Raw genomic sequence first — 17,131 nt, 5'->3', positions numbered from 1 at the left:
TTAAATACAGTATCTATTTTCTGCTCAGTTTCCCTTCTTTTATTGTTCCTGTCTTACAGAGATCCTGATTTGAGCAATCAAAATTTCCTTAATTTTTTTTTTTTTTATATGTATCTCATCTATCTATGAGATCTTCTTTGTTCTATTAAAGTGCAAAAATAAAAATTTTGTCTTTAATTACTCACCCTCATGTTGTTTCAAACACATAAGGCTTTGTTTATTTTTGGAACGCAAATTGACATGTTTTTGATGAAATCCAAGAACTTTCTGTCCCTGCATAGACAGCAATGGGCCTTGAACATGTTAGTTCTGTTGCAGTCTATCAAGGGTCAGAAAGCTCTCTCTTGTGTTCTGAAGATGAACGAAGGTCTTATGGGTTTGAAATGATATTAGGGTGAATAATTAATAACAGAATTTTCTAGAAACAGAAACGTCCCCTAAAGTTTCATAAGATCTCCTCATTATAACTGCATTTATTTAATCAAGCTTCAGAAATGGCTATTGTGGGATCTGTGACATCACACGCATAAATATATTTGCATATTAAAAATTAAAATCACTGATGCTTTCTACACTAGATACAGTATACCGATGCAAGTTCACATTTTGACAGATTTCTCCTTGCGCTCGAGTCTGTCAACAACAGGACAAATGGAAGAGTAAAAGAATATTCACGTCCTGTTTAAAAAAAAATAAATGCAAAGTCTTAAATGAGCGTAAAAATCCATGTCATGACCCCTTTAAAAAAAGACTATGAGAGGGTGAGTTTCCTGATTTGGTGAGTTGTGTGCTTTTGTGTCTTTATTTATATTAATAAATATGGTGGTGTTACATAACAGTTTTTTCTCATACATTTAAATAGGCTATCTCTTACATAATCTGTAAGACGTTAAGCTTTAAAAATAGAAAATAAAATTTTCAAGATGAAGATTTATTTTTATTTTCATAACAGATATTTACATATTATAAGAAGGCAACACTCAGAAGTAATCAAAGATATCAAGGAACCACCTTTTGAACAGACTAATTTGTGTAATTGTATCTTATTTGCTTTAACATCATTAGAGCAGAAATCAATTCAAAAATTAAAATAAAGTAAAAAATGAAAATCATATGATAGCTTTTATTTAAAAATCTGCAAAGGATATGTAAACAGTTGAGAAGAACCGTACTGTACATTGGCTTCGTGAGTAAATGTGGGCAAAGATGATTAAAACTGTTTAAAAGTAACAGTAGCCTAAATAAATGCAGTTCTTTTGCAGAAATGCAGAAAACAAAATGCATCACAGTTTCCACAAAAATAAGAACCAAATCAGAATTATTTCTGAAGGATCATGTGACACTGAAGAGTGAAGTAATGATGCTGAAAATTCAGCTTTGCCATCGCAGGAATAAATTTAATTTGAAATATATTAAAATAGAAAATTGTCATTTTAAATTGTAATAATATTACTATTTTATTGTATTTTTGACTCAGTAAATGTAGCCTTGCTGAGCATAAGAGACTTCTTTCAAAATCACTAAAACATCATACTTACCCAAAACATTTTTAAACAGTAGTATGCAAAAAGAGTCAAATTTTACACAGATTGTCAAAAGTATGTGGACACCCCTTTCTGATGTTTTTTTTTTTTTTTTTTTTTTTAAGCTTCTACTACTACTGAAGGGTACATAAAATCAAACATATAGCCATTCAGTCTCCTCAAACAAACATTTTAGTAGAACTGGGCATATTTGTCCTGCTCCAGAATCATAATACACAAAGCAAGGTTCACATAGAAAAGGTTCACTGAGTTTGGCATCAAAGATCTTGACTGGCCTTCACAAAGCCTGAACACCACATCTGTGAGATGAATTAAGATCACAACTGCATTTAAATAGGAACAAACACCTGCATCAATGTTCCATCATCAACTATGAAGCCTTCCCTGAGGACTGAGCAATATTATAACAGCAAACAGAAGACCAACCCCTTATTTATGTCCACTGTTTTGAAATGACTGTTTATGGTCAGCAAATGCTGCAATGACTCTCCTCATTTCCTTTTCTCTCTCTTTCCTCTTGTCTACATCCTCTTTTCTCTCAGTCCATCTATCCTTTCCTCTCTCTCTCCTCTTTAAGACAATGTTGTGTGGGGTTGTGTTGAGGCAGAAGGTATTTTAATAAATCAGCATGTTTTCTCTTCTTCTTTGATCCTTTCTCTGTGTGTTTGCTGTGCTATATTAAGCCAGCCAGTGGGATGCTGTCTTCTCCAGCTCTCTCTATAACTGCTTATAATGTTTCCTTGTGCTTTGGCTTGTGTAGAGAAAAATATTGTAGGGGGAGACCAGGGGCAATCCTGACATGTTTTACATTTTCCTTATTAACTCACAGACTAAACTACGAATTTACATGCCATCTCTTGGTATGAGAAACGTGCCCAAAGTGACAATACCACATATATATAAAGAATTTGATCTGACATGAATAATATGTTTTCAAAGCAAATAATCACATTATTATTTGAAATAATATAAATAATAATATATCTCTTTTTTATTACATTGTATTGATCCTATATTATAAGTCCACATTGTATCTTTCAGTCGTTCACATTTAACAAATAACCTAGAAATAAAACAGATCATCCAAAAATAATAAAGGTCTCAAACAGGTCCAGGAGATTTTTTTTGTTATAAATTCCTCAAAAAATTAAATGATAATTTTTCCATTTTTTTTCTTTCAAGAGATGTCACACTCATAATTTTCTCATCCAAAAACATACACACACACACGCACACACACGTGAGCACGCGCGCGCACACACACACACACACACACACACACACACACACACACACACAATCCATGGATATAAATGGGAGCCAAATGGCTAGTTTACCAACAATCTTTGAAATTTTTTTTTTTTTTTTTTTTTTTTGAGGCATGAGGCATGAGAATAAATAAATAATGACAAAATGTTCATTTTTGGGTGGACTATCCCTTTATCCCTTTCCCCAGTCTTATCAAACCACATTTATGTATGTTAGTTCACATACACACTTACATGTTCACTTATGCACATACTAGATAGTATTTTAATGAATGAATGACATAATACTGGTCTAAGATGTCAAAGAGGACATTCAAATGCCAACATACAAAAAAATCTCATATGCATGTGGCACATTCATACAGTACATACAGCTATGAATAGCTGGTAGGCCTAAATATCCCCTACACAAAATAAGTCTCTTCATTCTGGCTATTATATACATATTTGTGCTATATTTATTTGCTGCATTTCTGCAGTACATGCCTTCGGAGAAGAGGAAATAGAGAAGTGGATTCAGAAGGAATAGGACGATGTGTTTTAGACAGATGCTTAGAGCTGATGGTATTGATCTGAGCATCTAAAGCACACTCATAACGGTGAAAGCTTCCAAAGACAGGCCAAACAAATTGATGGCCATAGAAAGCTATTGTGTTACTGCACATTGCATTGCATCACACATACCGCATCCATTCCACAAGGACACAAGGGGAGTCGGCTTCATAAGCTCATCTGGCTGACATTGTCTCCTTTACAGGATAATCCTGCCTGACAATATGTCCCCAAATTCTGCCTCTCAAAATATGATTTTGATGCCACTTTTTTTTTTACCAGCAGAATTAAAAATTGCTCAAATCATATTGTTATTTCAGAATGTCATTTCATGTCATAAGAATCATTACATACGTAAACAGTTTTTTCATTCTGTGCAATAAAACCACATCTGCATTGCTGATTGACGCATGTAGTCACAGCATTTGTACACATCACAATGCAATTTGAGCAATTCGACAACACTCTTATTCAGCTTTGAACACACAGTGCCCTCTTTAAATGTGCTGTAAAAGGATCGATAGCACTCTGAAACTGTTTTATTGTTATGCTTCCCTTTATACATTGTGTGCTGTTTCTGGATCTGGCTTTGTTCTGTACCATCACTATATGCTCCATAGACACAAAATGGTTCTGAAACTTGAGTGTTTACAATTATTCCAGCTTGTGTTGGCAGGTTTATGTCTGGTTGATTTGCAATGGCTTGTCTGAGCTTGTTTGCTATCATCTAAAATGAACATTGGCTTGGCAACACATGGGCACATCTGTATAAAAAAAAACAGCAGCTCATCAGAAATTAATACACCTGACCATTAAGTCCCTGTCGCCCTGGAGTTTTGTTTCAAGTAATGAAATGCATTCATTATTAAAAGTGTTGATCACCAAAAAATAGTTTCACAAAAAAAAGAAGAAGAAAAAGTTTATTTTGCTTCAACAATGTATAATGTACATTTTTTTATTGAAATTTATAAGATTCCATTAAATTCTTTCTCAAATCATATTTCTTTTACCTTGAATAAATTAAAAAGTGAAGTTGATGAATATGAGCTCTCATATTCTTTAATATATAGCTGGTTTTAAATGATAACGCTCTACTTTTAGTAAAAGCCTTGCCATCCAAAAAGCTAAAGGTTAAAAAGTCTCTTTTCTCTCCACATTACTTGCTTGCTTTCTCTTTCTGTCCCTCAGGAAAATTCTTGACATCTCAAGAACATCATAGTCCATCTTTCTCTACAAATAATCTGGGCATGTGTTTTGCCTGATGACAGAATATAATGAACAAAAGGTCAACGCAGAATAAATAAGGTAACAAGTTATTAATATTCATAGGTCTGTGCTGAATCATAGTTCTATGCTTTTTACCTCACATAACACATATGGCAGTTCATGTTTTCTTTCTAAATCATATAAAAGTGTTAAATGAAAATACTGTATTGCATTAATGTCAACCAAAAACTAAAGAAGCTCAATGTAACATATAGTACTGTATAATATACAAGTATATAATATATATGCATGTCAATGGTTATTTTCATGGCTTTGCAATAAAAGTATGTAAATACATTAATACTGTTTGTATGTAAATACATAATATGGTACCCTATACATTGTTATTATGCAGCCAGCTTAAAAATGCATCTCTCTCTCTCTCTCTCTCTCTCTTTCTCTCTTTCTCTGTCTGTTTAAGGGGACCTTGGCATGAAAAGGCTGAAGACCTCTGGTCTATAAGCTTTTTTGACAGATATTCCAACTACTGTAGAAGATTAGCATGTGAAACATGCTGGTTGGATATCTGTGTGAAATCGGAAAACCTCAATATCATTTGTTGGCTGTTGAAATGGTCTGTGGATCAGAGATATGAGAGCAGACCAGAGTGCCACATCACTGCCTTATCTAGATGGGTTAAAGTGTTGAGCCAGCATGACTGACCTACAGATCAGATGACAAGAGTGCAATGTAAGCATGTTATATGCACATATAAGCCACAATCTACATGAAACAGCAAAGAGAGAGAGAGAAAGACAGGAAAGAAAATAGGGTTTGTGTGTTCAATGTACACTACTGTTCAAATGTTTGAGGCCAGTAAGATTTTTTTATTGTTTTTGCATTTATTAGATCAAAAATACATAATTTTGTTAATATATTTTTTATGTGATAAATAGAGTATATAATTTATTATTATGCTAAGCAATCATAACTCCATTCTGTAGTGTCACTTATTCAAGATATTGATATTCAAGAAACATTTTATATTATCAGTGTTGAAGACAGTTGTGCTAACCATGATGTGGCAACCACAATGCTTTTTTTAGCATTCTTTTCTGAACAGAAAGTTCAAAAGCAGAAAACAAATTTTTATAATGTCTTCATTGTCAAAGTTAATCAGTTTAATGCAACCTTGCTGCATAAAAGTCTACATTTCTTTAAACCAAAAAAAAAAAAAACAATTGCTGACACCAAATTTTTGAATGGTATTGTAGATTTATAAAAGACAAGTTATCATTTCATGTTCATATCATTCTTTCTTTTATATATAACTATATATCTTGATATAAAAGATGTGTGATATACTTGATATGTGATATTTTTACATGCAATTACAATGAATGGGACCTTCAAAAATTAAAAGCTTCAAGAATTATGCAAAATTCACAACAAAAATTTACACTGCATATACTGTATTCCAAATCTTCTTCCTAGCACTCCTACTGGTGTTCGTGAGAGAAGGGATGTTTGGTGAACGAATAGTTTGAGTAAGATCTATTCAACTAATTGGTTGATTGAATTCACAAAAAATCTGTGATCTAGCTCTAGATGAATCAGTCAGTTCTCGTGTTGACAGCTCTCAGAATATTATCATGGAATGATTTTAATTTGATCTATTTCTGAACCACAGGTATTGTATGGATTCAAACAGCGCACAAGTGTATGGATCATCTTCACAAAGCTTTGTGCTAATTTTTGTAGCTTTAAAGCTACTTATTTATTGTGTGGTAATTGGATGGAAAATAATCTCATTATTGTGTTCCACATAAGAAAGTAAGCCATACAGGTTTGGAACAACATGAGGGTGAGTAAATGATGACAGAACTTTAATTTTTGAGTGAACAGTTCATTTTAACTAGATGGAGAAGTTTCAGTAAACACCCTGAGAGGCAAGTTGGGGTTTGCGATCGGATTATGAACTAAAAGAAGATGCCAGAACGTCCTTCAAAGTCCTTTGGGAGTCAGTATGTTTCACTGAAAGTAAGGGAGAGACACAAACTCTGAGAGGAGGAGTGTGTGTGCTGAGGTGTGAATAATAAATGCTAAAAATAAACCAGGAGGTGAACCTCCCATCCGCACCTAAACTCACTGCTCTTTATTGACCCCTCAAAATGCGCATCTCTTTATGCGTGTGTGCAAAAGGGAAAAATGTTTATACACGCATGGACAAGTTTGTGTACATGTAATTTGATTAGTATGCAAGCCCGCAGCTTTGAGATCAGTCTCATTCTTGAAGAAACACACTGAATAGTGTCCACTGATTCTTGCCTAACTATTCCATGTCAAAGTCTGCCTACTGTTCCATCGTCCGCTGCCAGTCAGTGTGCTCTGTTTGAAAACATCCATCCATCCATCTCATCTTTGGCTTATGTAGCGGTATGTTGTAAAGTCTGCTTCCTGGGTGTGAGTTTGTAGCAGAGTTATAATGCAGGAGGTGGAGAGGGCTCAACCATCTGTTTCTCCACCATCGATTAGCTGGTAGATAAAGGTGGGCCGTAAGTCACTCCACAACAGGCTTTGTATGTTTTTACAGCTCCCTCAAGGCCGAAGCTGTATTTAGTCCAAATCACTGCCAAATCTGCTCCTCCTTGATAAAGAGAGACGTTCAGCAAAGCAGAGCCAGGACTGACTTGCTGACATTAATTACAGTTAATGCGTGGGCAGAATGGACGAGGTGAGAGGAACTGAATATTGATTCACCATATATTTTGGCTGGATGGGTGCCTATGAAAACTGTCCCTTCCTGTCCTACTATACGCCTGTACAGCACTTTTTGCTGCAAAAACATTTTTTGCCAGGTAACAAAAATGTGCTTCAAGTTCGCATTTTTTCAAGTTTTACATTTTTGGTTGAACTCTCGCTTTAAAATTCCAACTGCAATGTTTCACTTCAGTCTAACTAACACAGCCTACCCTAAAAGATGTAATACAGGTAAGTGCTTCTGATTTGATGCCACTTAATGAGAGAACAGGCCACTGCTATACTCCTTATGTGTGTATTACGTAACCCTAATCATTCACACACTGGATGCATGTCTGTTCATCACCATAACAACCTTTTCAGTCCTCTTTAGTTAATGGTTATCTAATATGATTGGGTGGGTAACTACATTAACTGTCTAGTGAATCAAATACGCTAATATACATTACTAGTACTATATCTATCCTTATGAAGAGAATCTGAAAATGCTGTACCAAAAAGATAAGAGGGCTATGGGCTTGAAGGATGTGGGGTGGTGGAGTGAGTGCCCTCCTCTTTTTTGACCCTAACAAACCCTTTCACCACACATATGACGGTCATTCGTTCTGTTACTCATTTGCTTGTAGTCAGAGTTAATTAACTGAATTAGCCTTCTGGGGTCTGACACTTAGAAAGGAGGACCTAAGCCGATTTCAACCAGCCTGCAATGTGTGTGTATGTGTGCAAGCATATTTATTTATTTTTTCTTTCATGCTAAGCTTGTTCAGTTATAATTCTTGTTCTGTCAGTGTGTTTCTAACAGGAAAATTGCAACCATTACATCATACAGAGAATTCTACCTCATAGAAGAGGTGGAGATAGAGATAAGAAGTTGTTGCAAAGGGAGGTTTTCTGGATCTTTGAACTTAAATCTTTATTTCCAGAGGGTATGAATGAAGAACTAGAACGCTCTTGTTTTTTGTAAAAAATTGTTATTGTCGTTACTGATTTATCTTCTGTCTCCTGCTTTATTTGTTGTATTTGTGATGTTTGGTCATTCTTTGAAGTTGTATACTTGTAATATTCTGCTATATATATGTTAATGATCAAACTTTATTGGAATTCTGCTTGTGATAATTGAGGTTTACCTGAGATAATTGAATTCAGCTTACCTACTTAAAAAGGATGAATGTTGTTTGTTAAGTGAGCACTGAAAATAGCAATGTGCTGAAATGTTTGTTTGCTTGCTTGTGTCCATTTGTTTTTAATTCACATGCACTTTGCAACTTTTGCACTAATACAATTTATAAAATCAAAAATATGTTTTTGTAGACTTTTCCAGTCTTGAGTGGATCAGTGTGCAGTTAGCCACCCTCTTGTTCATTTTCAAGTATCCTGCTGGATCTATGCACCTGCAGTACAAGGACCTATTGTTTCCTGTTTAGAGCGCTACAATTTTCTTAAGTCCTATATGCGTAACCATTACATCATCAAAATGTTTTGACAGGTGAACTGTAGTAAGATCTAAATTATCTGGGTTTAAATTAAGTTTTTTTTTTTTTTAAATGACTGAATTATACTATATTAGGTTACTCCAACAGTAGATCCTCAGGTAACTTTTTACAGCAAATTACTTACAAAAATTTTTCTTACAAAATATTCTTATATTCTTACAAAAATACATGTTTTCACTTTGCAAGACTACAGCTGATGGACTGGATTGTTGTGATGTTTTTATCAGATGTTTGGACTCTCATTCTGACGGCACCCATTCACTGTACACTGAAAAAAATTAATCTGGTAATATATAAATGAAACAAAATTAAATCTTTCAAAATAAAAAAAAAATTTAAATTATCTCTACAAAAATTAACAAATCTAGTTTTGAATTAATCTGCATTTGTTCAAAATACAAGGCAATGTTACATTTTTTACAAAATGTATCTAAGTAATCCCAACCAATCTTCTTAGGTACACACACACAACAAACAATAACCTTGTTTCATTTACTCAATATTAAATAATTATCCTACTTCCCTTCGTGTTTCGTTGGTCTGGTCTGGAAACACCACGCAAATGAAGAAGAACACACGGACTGAACAAGGTAAGAATAAAGTTATCAAAGTACGGTTAGTTATATTATAACCATATTTCCACATTGTAAAACCAAACAGTGAAAACTAATTAAAAAATTAAAGTTAATTTCACTCAAATAATAATGAAAGTTCATTGGACTTAATTGAAATAAGTTCTGTAAACTCAAAATGCTGTTGTAGTAAGGTGAACTTAAAATTATTGCGTTTTCTAGTTCCCAGCATGCTTTGCATCAGCCTACAAGGAAAATAAATGTAGAAATTAAGTGTTATTTTGTGTGTTTTTACACAAGATTAACATAGAGAGAGATAAGTTAGTACTTAAATGTTGTGTTATGTTAGGATTTACATATGTTTCTGTTATGTTGGTTTTGTAGTGTTACCGTTGTGGTAAAGAGTAGAGACTGTGGTTAGGTTGAGGATGGAAAGCAAAACTTAAAGGCTATAGCCTATATACTGCATGATGTTTGAATATTTATATGCAAGTATTGTGAGTCTTTTTGTATTTATTCTACTAACATTCCATTGACAAACGCCAGTGGTTAAATAGTAAATAATTAATTATTTGCTGTTATACTTTCAGTAGAAATTCTCAGTTGTTAATTAGAAAATTTGAGTACATGTAACTTAAAAATAAACTAACAAATTTGGACAAAGTAGATCCCACTTGACATTTGGAACATGGAAATAAACAAGTTGAATTCAATCAAAAATACACATTTAGAACTCTTAAAGTTATGTAGATCACACATACACACAAAAATGACTAAAGAAATACTAAAATTAAGTTTACTTTATGTGTAAACATTCTTTCAACAGACAGAAAAATTAAGTCGTTTTTACAAAGACTAGTCTTGTTTGATCTACATAATAAATTTATGCCAAAAAAAATCATCATATGTTTTAAGTAAATCAAGCAGAAAATTTTTATCAGTGTAGAGCAATTGATGTAATGTTAAATTTCTCCAAATCTGTTATAATGAAGAAACAAACTCATCTACATCTTGAATGAACTGGGGGTGAGTCAATTTTCAGCAAATTTTCATTTTGAAGGCCTTTGTCTTTTATCCTCTTTTGATCATTCAACTGTCCTGATACAGTAACTGTGTTTTTATTTATGACACATAAAACAAACATGGCTGGCAAAAGTAGTACCAAGTGCCTCTAAATCTTTTCTGACTCTAGATGATTCAGTTAGGTAAAATGCAAAGAAAGAAAGAAATAAAGAAAAAGAAGTTGGATCTTCTACACTTTTATTCAGGCATTATTTGTAATGTCACAATTTTTTGTTGTAGTGTACTTCCCACAATGGAAAATACGTCCGTCCACTGTAATGGACTTTGATGGGTATATTGAGCATTTCAATGGAGATTTCCATAAAATTCTATTGTAATTATCAACAAATGGTCATTTATGTAGATCACTTTAGAATACAACCACAAATTCATGGTGACAGGGTTGGAATCATTACATTCTTGTTTTGAAGTGAAAAGAAAACATTAAACTTTCTTTTTCATTAGTGATTTAATAATGCATGCAACAGGGGGTTAACGACCCATGCCTTCTGTTTCCACACGCACACTTCAAGCCATTTCTGCAGCCTCGCTTTATGAACATGACAATTTAACACAAGCTTTGTAACCATCCAAACCATTTTTGCGAGGCAATGCTGAGTGATAAACACAAATTAAATGTTATCTCCGTCAAGAGGAGACCACAGAGAGACTCTAAAAATCACATCTCAGCAGTTGTGGCAGTTGCGGCTCATTGCAATAATGATGTGTATTATCATTCAGGCTTGCAGTGCCATAACCGCTGCTCAGCACTTCTGCGCACAATAAGAAACAGCCAAAATGCCGCCGCCGTGATTCTATATTAATGCGCTACAGCACGCGCTGTGCGCGACTTACAGGGAAATATGGACATAATATATCCGTTAACAATCAGGTCACACATGAAATATTACCACATCACCAGGGTGATTGTATAGATTAATAGTCCACCGCCATGCATCGCTCCATTTCCAAAAGAGCTAAGGTTTGCTTCCATACATCTATGACAATATCATATAGCCTACATGACTGTGCTCGCGCAGCAACTTGCATTACGTAGGCTACGGCTTATTTCGCGAATAATAACCTCAGCGTAACGTTTCCCCTGCTTTGACCAGATAACTTACTTTTCACAATGGTGAGGATGCAGAAGAGCGTCCACAGAGCCATCATCTCAGCGAGGACGGGGAAGCATCTGCTGCGCGTGAACTGCTCTCTCCCGTGCGCGTGTGTGGTCGTGCGTATCGGAGCGTGACTTTGACAAGGTGGACGCGCGCGATGGTTAAATATATTTTCTTTCTTTTCGACGTTATTCGGTACCTGCCATCGTTACATCAGCGACTGTAGGTCGTAGGACTGTAGGTTTTCCCCGGCGATGGAGTGGGAACAGTTTTATGAGCAGCCAGGTAGACGAAGGACTAGTCGCGGTGCGCGAGAGGAGATGAGAGGAGATGCGACGAGATGACAGAAACAGCGAAGGGGAGGGGCGGGGGAGGCAGGCATACCTCAGATTCCCCTTCACTACATCCGGTTACATAGAATGTGTTTTTTCACAGGACACTTACCATTTCATTTACAAGGTCATCTGGTCCACCTGAAGACGCGCAGTGCCTCTCAGAATTATGGGGCTTTTCAGGGACAACACATTCTGTGAAAATATTGTAAACAGTTTCTCTGTCTAGGAACTATGACTTCAAAAATAATCAGAATATTTGAGATTACAATTACAGTTTCCAAAAAAAAAAAAAAAAAACCGTCATGAAAGGTGTAACCCATTATGTTATAGACCGATAGATATAAGTGGTGTAGAATGGCAAGCATTCACAGAAGTTCTGTTTCACAGACAGTTCTTTTCATTGCACAAATGGTCCTTATGGTGTTAAAAGGTTCTTCAGATCATTAAAAGGTTCAGATTATTTCTGCTAAGAAAAAAAAAATCTTCTAAGATTTGTTCCATGGAAGGTTCTTTGGTGAACCCTCCTCTTAATATTATCAGCTGGACAGCTTAATCATTTTACTCTTTAAGCACTGAAAAAAAACTTTTAGCCTAGATATAACAGGAACTTGATAGAAATGTGGACCTGCGCTCCCAAAGTACACTGCAAGCGAATGATGCAAAGCTGCTGAACTTTACAGGACTCTAACAGTAAACTTGCATTCGCACTATAGCTATGATTATTATAACTGACCTTGAATATTCTAGAATGTGTGATGAATCTGTTCCGAATTTGAATGAGAGTTTTGTTTTTTGTTTAGTGAACAGTTCTTAAAAACACCTTTTCTTAGTGCAAAATAATAATAATAAAAATCTACTGATTTATAAAACTTATAAAGCTCTCAAGTTGTATTGGATATGCAGCCTACATAAAGTCATTAACTGAAATTAATAACTGTTATTACAGTAATAATCAACATTTAGTATGTGATTTTTTTATTTTTTTTTATTTTTTACTTTTTACTCTTAATCATGTAGAACTGCTCTTTAACTTCAAACATCACATACACATTTTGCTGTTAAACATCCCACTGTTGTAAGACAGCATCACCCTACTCCAACAGCAGGAAGTGAAGTTTGCTCTGTATGGAGACTAACGCTTCATTTGTTTTGCCCCAGGGGGGCGGGTGGCTGGATGTGAGTTTTTCAAGGAGATGGGTATCGTCTCTCCACCAGACAGCATCGGTAACATCACTGTATGACTGAGTCCTGTCCCCACATCACAACCGCTCTTGTCTGCATGTCAGTCACTTCTGGCCTTTCAACCAGTGGTTCTGCAGTTGCTGTGTGTCAAAACTCAGTGCTCAGCGTTCCAGAAATAACCGTCGCTTCTGGGGAGATGATGGGGTCTCCCAAGCTCTCCCCATCTCCTAGTTCACTCTCTCTGCGTCTTATGGCACTCACAATGTTTATGGCTTTCTCTGTCTCCCATTATACATACACTTATAGCCTTTGGCAAAAATGTCTATTTCTGCATTTTCTCTTGGGGGATCCCTATAGATGACCTTGACTTTAGATCCCTGAAGACACTAGTGGGAGGAGGAGGATGGAGAGAAGGATGTGGAAACATTACAAGAAAGGGGAAGAGAAGAGAGAATGGATTAATGTAGAGAAAGAGATGAAAGAGAGCAGGGAGGTGGAATTAATGTGCAGGAAAGCAAAAGCTTGGTCACTGATGACTCACTGGTTGACTATTACGTAGGTATTCATGTCCTATTCACACCATAGTGTACAGATATGCTCTTTATGAGCAGTGAGTCACACAGAGCTGAGGATATCTCAAGCTTCTTGGCATATGTCTTCCATATTCTGACTTACTACAAAGTATTGGGAAAACGTTGTAATTGGAAAGATGATAGGAAGCAAATGTAAAAAAGATCTTTAAAAAGTAAGAATAATAATAAAACATTTGTCATCATCAACATCAAGGCAAAAAGCATCCTCCACCGTATTTGACCTTACCATGTAATGTATTTGCATATTTATATAATATATATTTAAAGGGGCTGTATGCCAACAACTTATTGCTCATGTCCTAGCCCACGCATGATGTACAGTACAAGAGACTGAACATGATTCACTGCCCCAAATTTCTCACAGTGAAGTTCTTTTTCATTCTTTGCTTAGAAGTAAAAAAAAAAAAGTTGGAAATGTGTTTGTAGTGAAATACATACAGTAGGTAGACATCCAAAACGTCACTTCTACCGCCGCTCGTACCGCCGCCGCGGCGTCTGCAAAGTGCATTTGCAGCTTTTGACCGCTGAGTGGCGCTTTAATCACAAGTTTTCAAACAAGCGCATCAAAGCACATTTTCGCAAATAGACGTCAGTTTTGCCTCTCTGATGTGTTACATTTGACGGCTGCAGTAAGGGAAAATGAAAGAAAAACACTATAGTTAAAAAGTTTGGTAATTATGAAGTTATGTGCATTTCTTAGAACGAATTCAAGCAGGATAAATGTCAAGCCTGTGCCTGAGCCTGTGCTTATATTTTCTCTAAGCTACACAGTATTACACCATATTTTAAATTTGACACATTTAATAGGTGTGCAGTATTATTTATATAATATGAATTATGTGTTATATTATTCAAAAGAAACTGTGGTTTACTTTGCATCAGAGCATTAAAAGTGGTAGCCTATTTTAGTGAGCTAGGCTACATGGATTTATATGCAAAATGTCAATATTCTCATATATTAGGCCTATATTTTAATTTATATTTTAAAATTCCTTTAATAAAACAACATGCATTTTTGTTATTCGTTAACTGTCCTTTATTTTGACAGAAAATTTCTTGGGAAAATATATTTGTCTGTAAGAAATTGTTGCTTGTTTTATAAATTATTTTCTTTTAGTAAAACGTGAGGCACTGTATAATTTCGTTCCCATTATTTAGGCCTGATTAAAACAAGAAACGAATAAATTAAACCTGCACAATTTAACTAAATCATTGAAATTCTAAAGAATGGACGCATTAATAAAACGTCCTCACGATTAAACTCAAGTTCTCTCATTATAATCACCAAACTGCAAATGATGTAAAAAAAAAAAAGAGCTTCATTAATAGACAACTTCAGTGATTTTAAAGGGAGCCGCCGTTACTTGCTTACATAGAATTTAAGTAAAAAAAAAGAAGCCGCATTTAAATGCAGGTGTGTAAAATGTCTGCCTGCAAGATTTGCGCGGCGCGAGTGATGCTGAGTGCATGCGCAGCATTTATTCTTATTTGTTTTATCTTCACTACAAATCTTGTTTGGTTTTATTTTGGATAATTGCATGTAAAAAATAATTTACGTTGTAATGCATATGCAAAATGTGAATAACTATTCATATTTAAGTGTTTGTGCGAAAATTATTAATGCGCATGCAGGACAGGGACGCGCTCTCTAAATCACTTGAATTTTTTCCTGATAATGAATTAACTTAAAATTGTGGTTTCTCACATACATGAGAAATATATCTACAGAAAGCTTGAAATGTCTTTTAAACGAATCAATTCAGAACGAAAGCATTGTGTAATCTGTGAAGGTTGTATGTCTCTTTAAAGGCGCGTTCATGTGGAGAGAGGCAGCACTTTGAATTTCATCTTGCAGCCGACAAGAAAACATTTGTTTATTAATAAATAATTAAAATGTCTCCTTTTTTTACAATTATTGGGCTACATCTCTGCCTTTGCTTTGGGGCAAACTTAATGCATGTGCTTGAGCGCGAAATATATTAAGGCTCATTATGGATTATATATGTAAATGTAATATAATCCTGCGATTAGTTGAATAATGACAAATGAACGACTAGTAACTAGAAAAATCTTACATGGGAGGCAGACCTATTAAATAGCCTCTAGACATCTCTGTTAAAGTTTTTAAAGCATTTTATACGCGTTTTGCATAAATTCTTCTTTCAGAACGGTCTGTTATGGAGAGATGCCTTAACACTGATTTTTCCTCTGAAACACAAAAACGAAAATTGAAATAAAATTGATATTTTTTTTGAGAATGGCCAACCCTTCTCTGCAGATATTGTTGCTTCTGGTTTGTGCATTGTAAATAGGCTTAAAAAAAAAAAAAAAAAAAAAAAAAAATAATAATAATAATTAATAATAATAATAATGTCTCCAAAAAGTTTTTTTGTCATGTCTGTAACGCATGTGTTCCCAAATCTAAAAAAGCCTATAAAACATCATAGACGGATCATACTGATGTCTGGACTGGTCTGGATGTCGTTTGCGAATTTATTTATTTATTTTATTGAGTTAAGGCAACTTCCTCTGAAGTTATAATAACTAATAAACTATATTGCTATACATTAGTCAACATTTGAAGTGGACCAAAACCTTTCTTCAAAGTTGCCCTAAAACCAAAATGACGAGTCCTATCTAAACCTGTTCTGCAAGTTTGATACCCTCATAAGACACTGTCCATATGAAAGACCAAGAGATTCACACCTTTATCTCGACCCCCACAAGCGATACATAACTACCCCAACCCCCTCCAGCTGAAATGAACTCAGTCTGTTTTTTTTTGGCTGTGAGGAACAGTGTGTTCTCATGTTACTGTGTTTGAACATGCCTGCACTCACAGCAGCCTTACTCTTTTTATTCATTATTTTCCCGCAGCCCATATTATTGTTTTCACAAGACCATAATAATAACAAATTATCAATTGATAATTAATCATTATTTTACGAAAATCATTGTTATTTGTGAACGTAGCGTTTGCGGAAGGCTTTAAGACCAAGCGGAGTCCTCCATCAGCTGCTCCCGCTTCACAGCGCGCGTGACTCGCGCTAACTGCGCCCAGCTTCAAAGTCCGCAAATTTTGATTTAACTAAATCAGTTTGAGCGAATACAACTTACTCATCATGAGCCCAACATTTAGCAAGACAGAAAAACATTCAGTCTACCTGAAGGAAGATGTATTTCATTGTAAGTTAATGCTGTTAATTAAATAGAGAGTTAAATGGAGAGAGAGAGAGAGAGAGAGAGAGAGAGAGAGAGAGAGAGAGAGAAATAAAAAAAAAAAACCGTGTTGGCTATTCCTAAACCTGGAGCTCATTATTGAAGTACAAATCCAAACACCAGAAGCAAACTATCAGTGTTCTTTCATTGAAAAGTATTCATTTTGTTTATTCACAGGCTATATGGTTGAAATAATATTTTAGTTCAAAACTTTAAGTGCCATTGTT

The 17,131-nt window shown here is 35.0% G+C and overlaps 1 protein-coding gene and 1 long non-coding RNA gene across 2 annotated transcripts in view; one reads left to right on the top strand and one right to left on the bottom strand.

Moving 5' to 3' along the window:
• The window catches only part of LOC122139971, a 33,902-nt gene extending 28,460 nt beyond the window's left edge, over window positions 1–5,442 (top strand). Inside the window, exons 3-4 of the long non-coding RNA XR_006156696.1 lie at window positions 4,553–4,669; window positions 5,052–5,442. This is a non-coding gene — a long non-coding RNA (uncharacterized LOC122139971). The remainder of the gene's footprint in view (window positions 1–4,552; window positions 4,670–5,051) is intronic.
• LOC109105893 (neuronal acetylcholine receptor subunit beta-2-like) overlaps window positions 1–11,943 on the bottom strand; it is a 31,283-nt gene extending 19,340 nt beyond the window's left edge. Inside the window, exon 1 of the mRNA XM_042740888.1 lies at window positions 11,582–11,943. Coding sequence (XP_042596822.1) covers window positions 11,582–11,627 — 46 coding nt within the window. The 5' untranslated portion in view covers window positions 11,628–11,943. The remainder of the gene's footprint in view (window positions 1–11,581) is intronic.
• Between the last annotated feature and the right edge of the window lie 5,188 nt (window positions 11,944–17,131).

This window comes from Cyprinus carpio, chromosome B16 (genome assembly GCF_018340385.1).
Source record: "Cyprinus carpio isolate SPL01 chromosome B16, ASM1834038v1, whole genome shotgun sequence".
NCBI classification, from domain to species: domain Eukaryota; kingdom Metazoa; phylum Chordata; class Actinopteri; order Cypriniformes; family Cyprinidae; genus Cyprinus; species Cyprinus carpio.
Note: the sequence above shows the minus strand (reverse complement) of the source record. Positions and strands in the feature narration are given on the sequence as shown.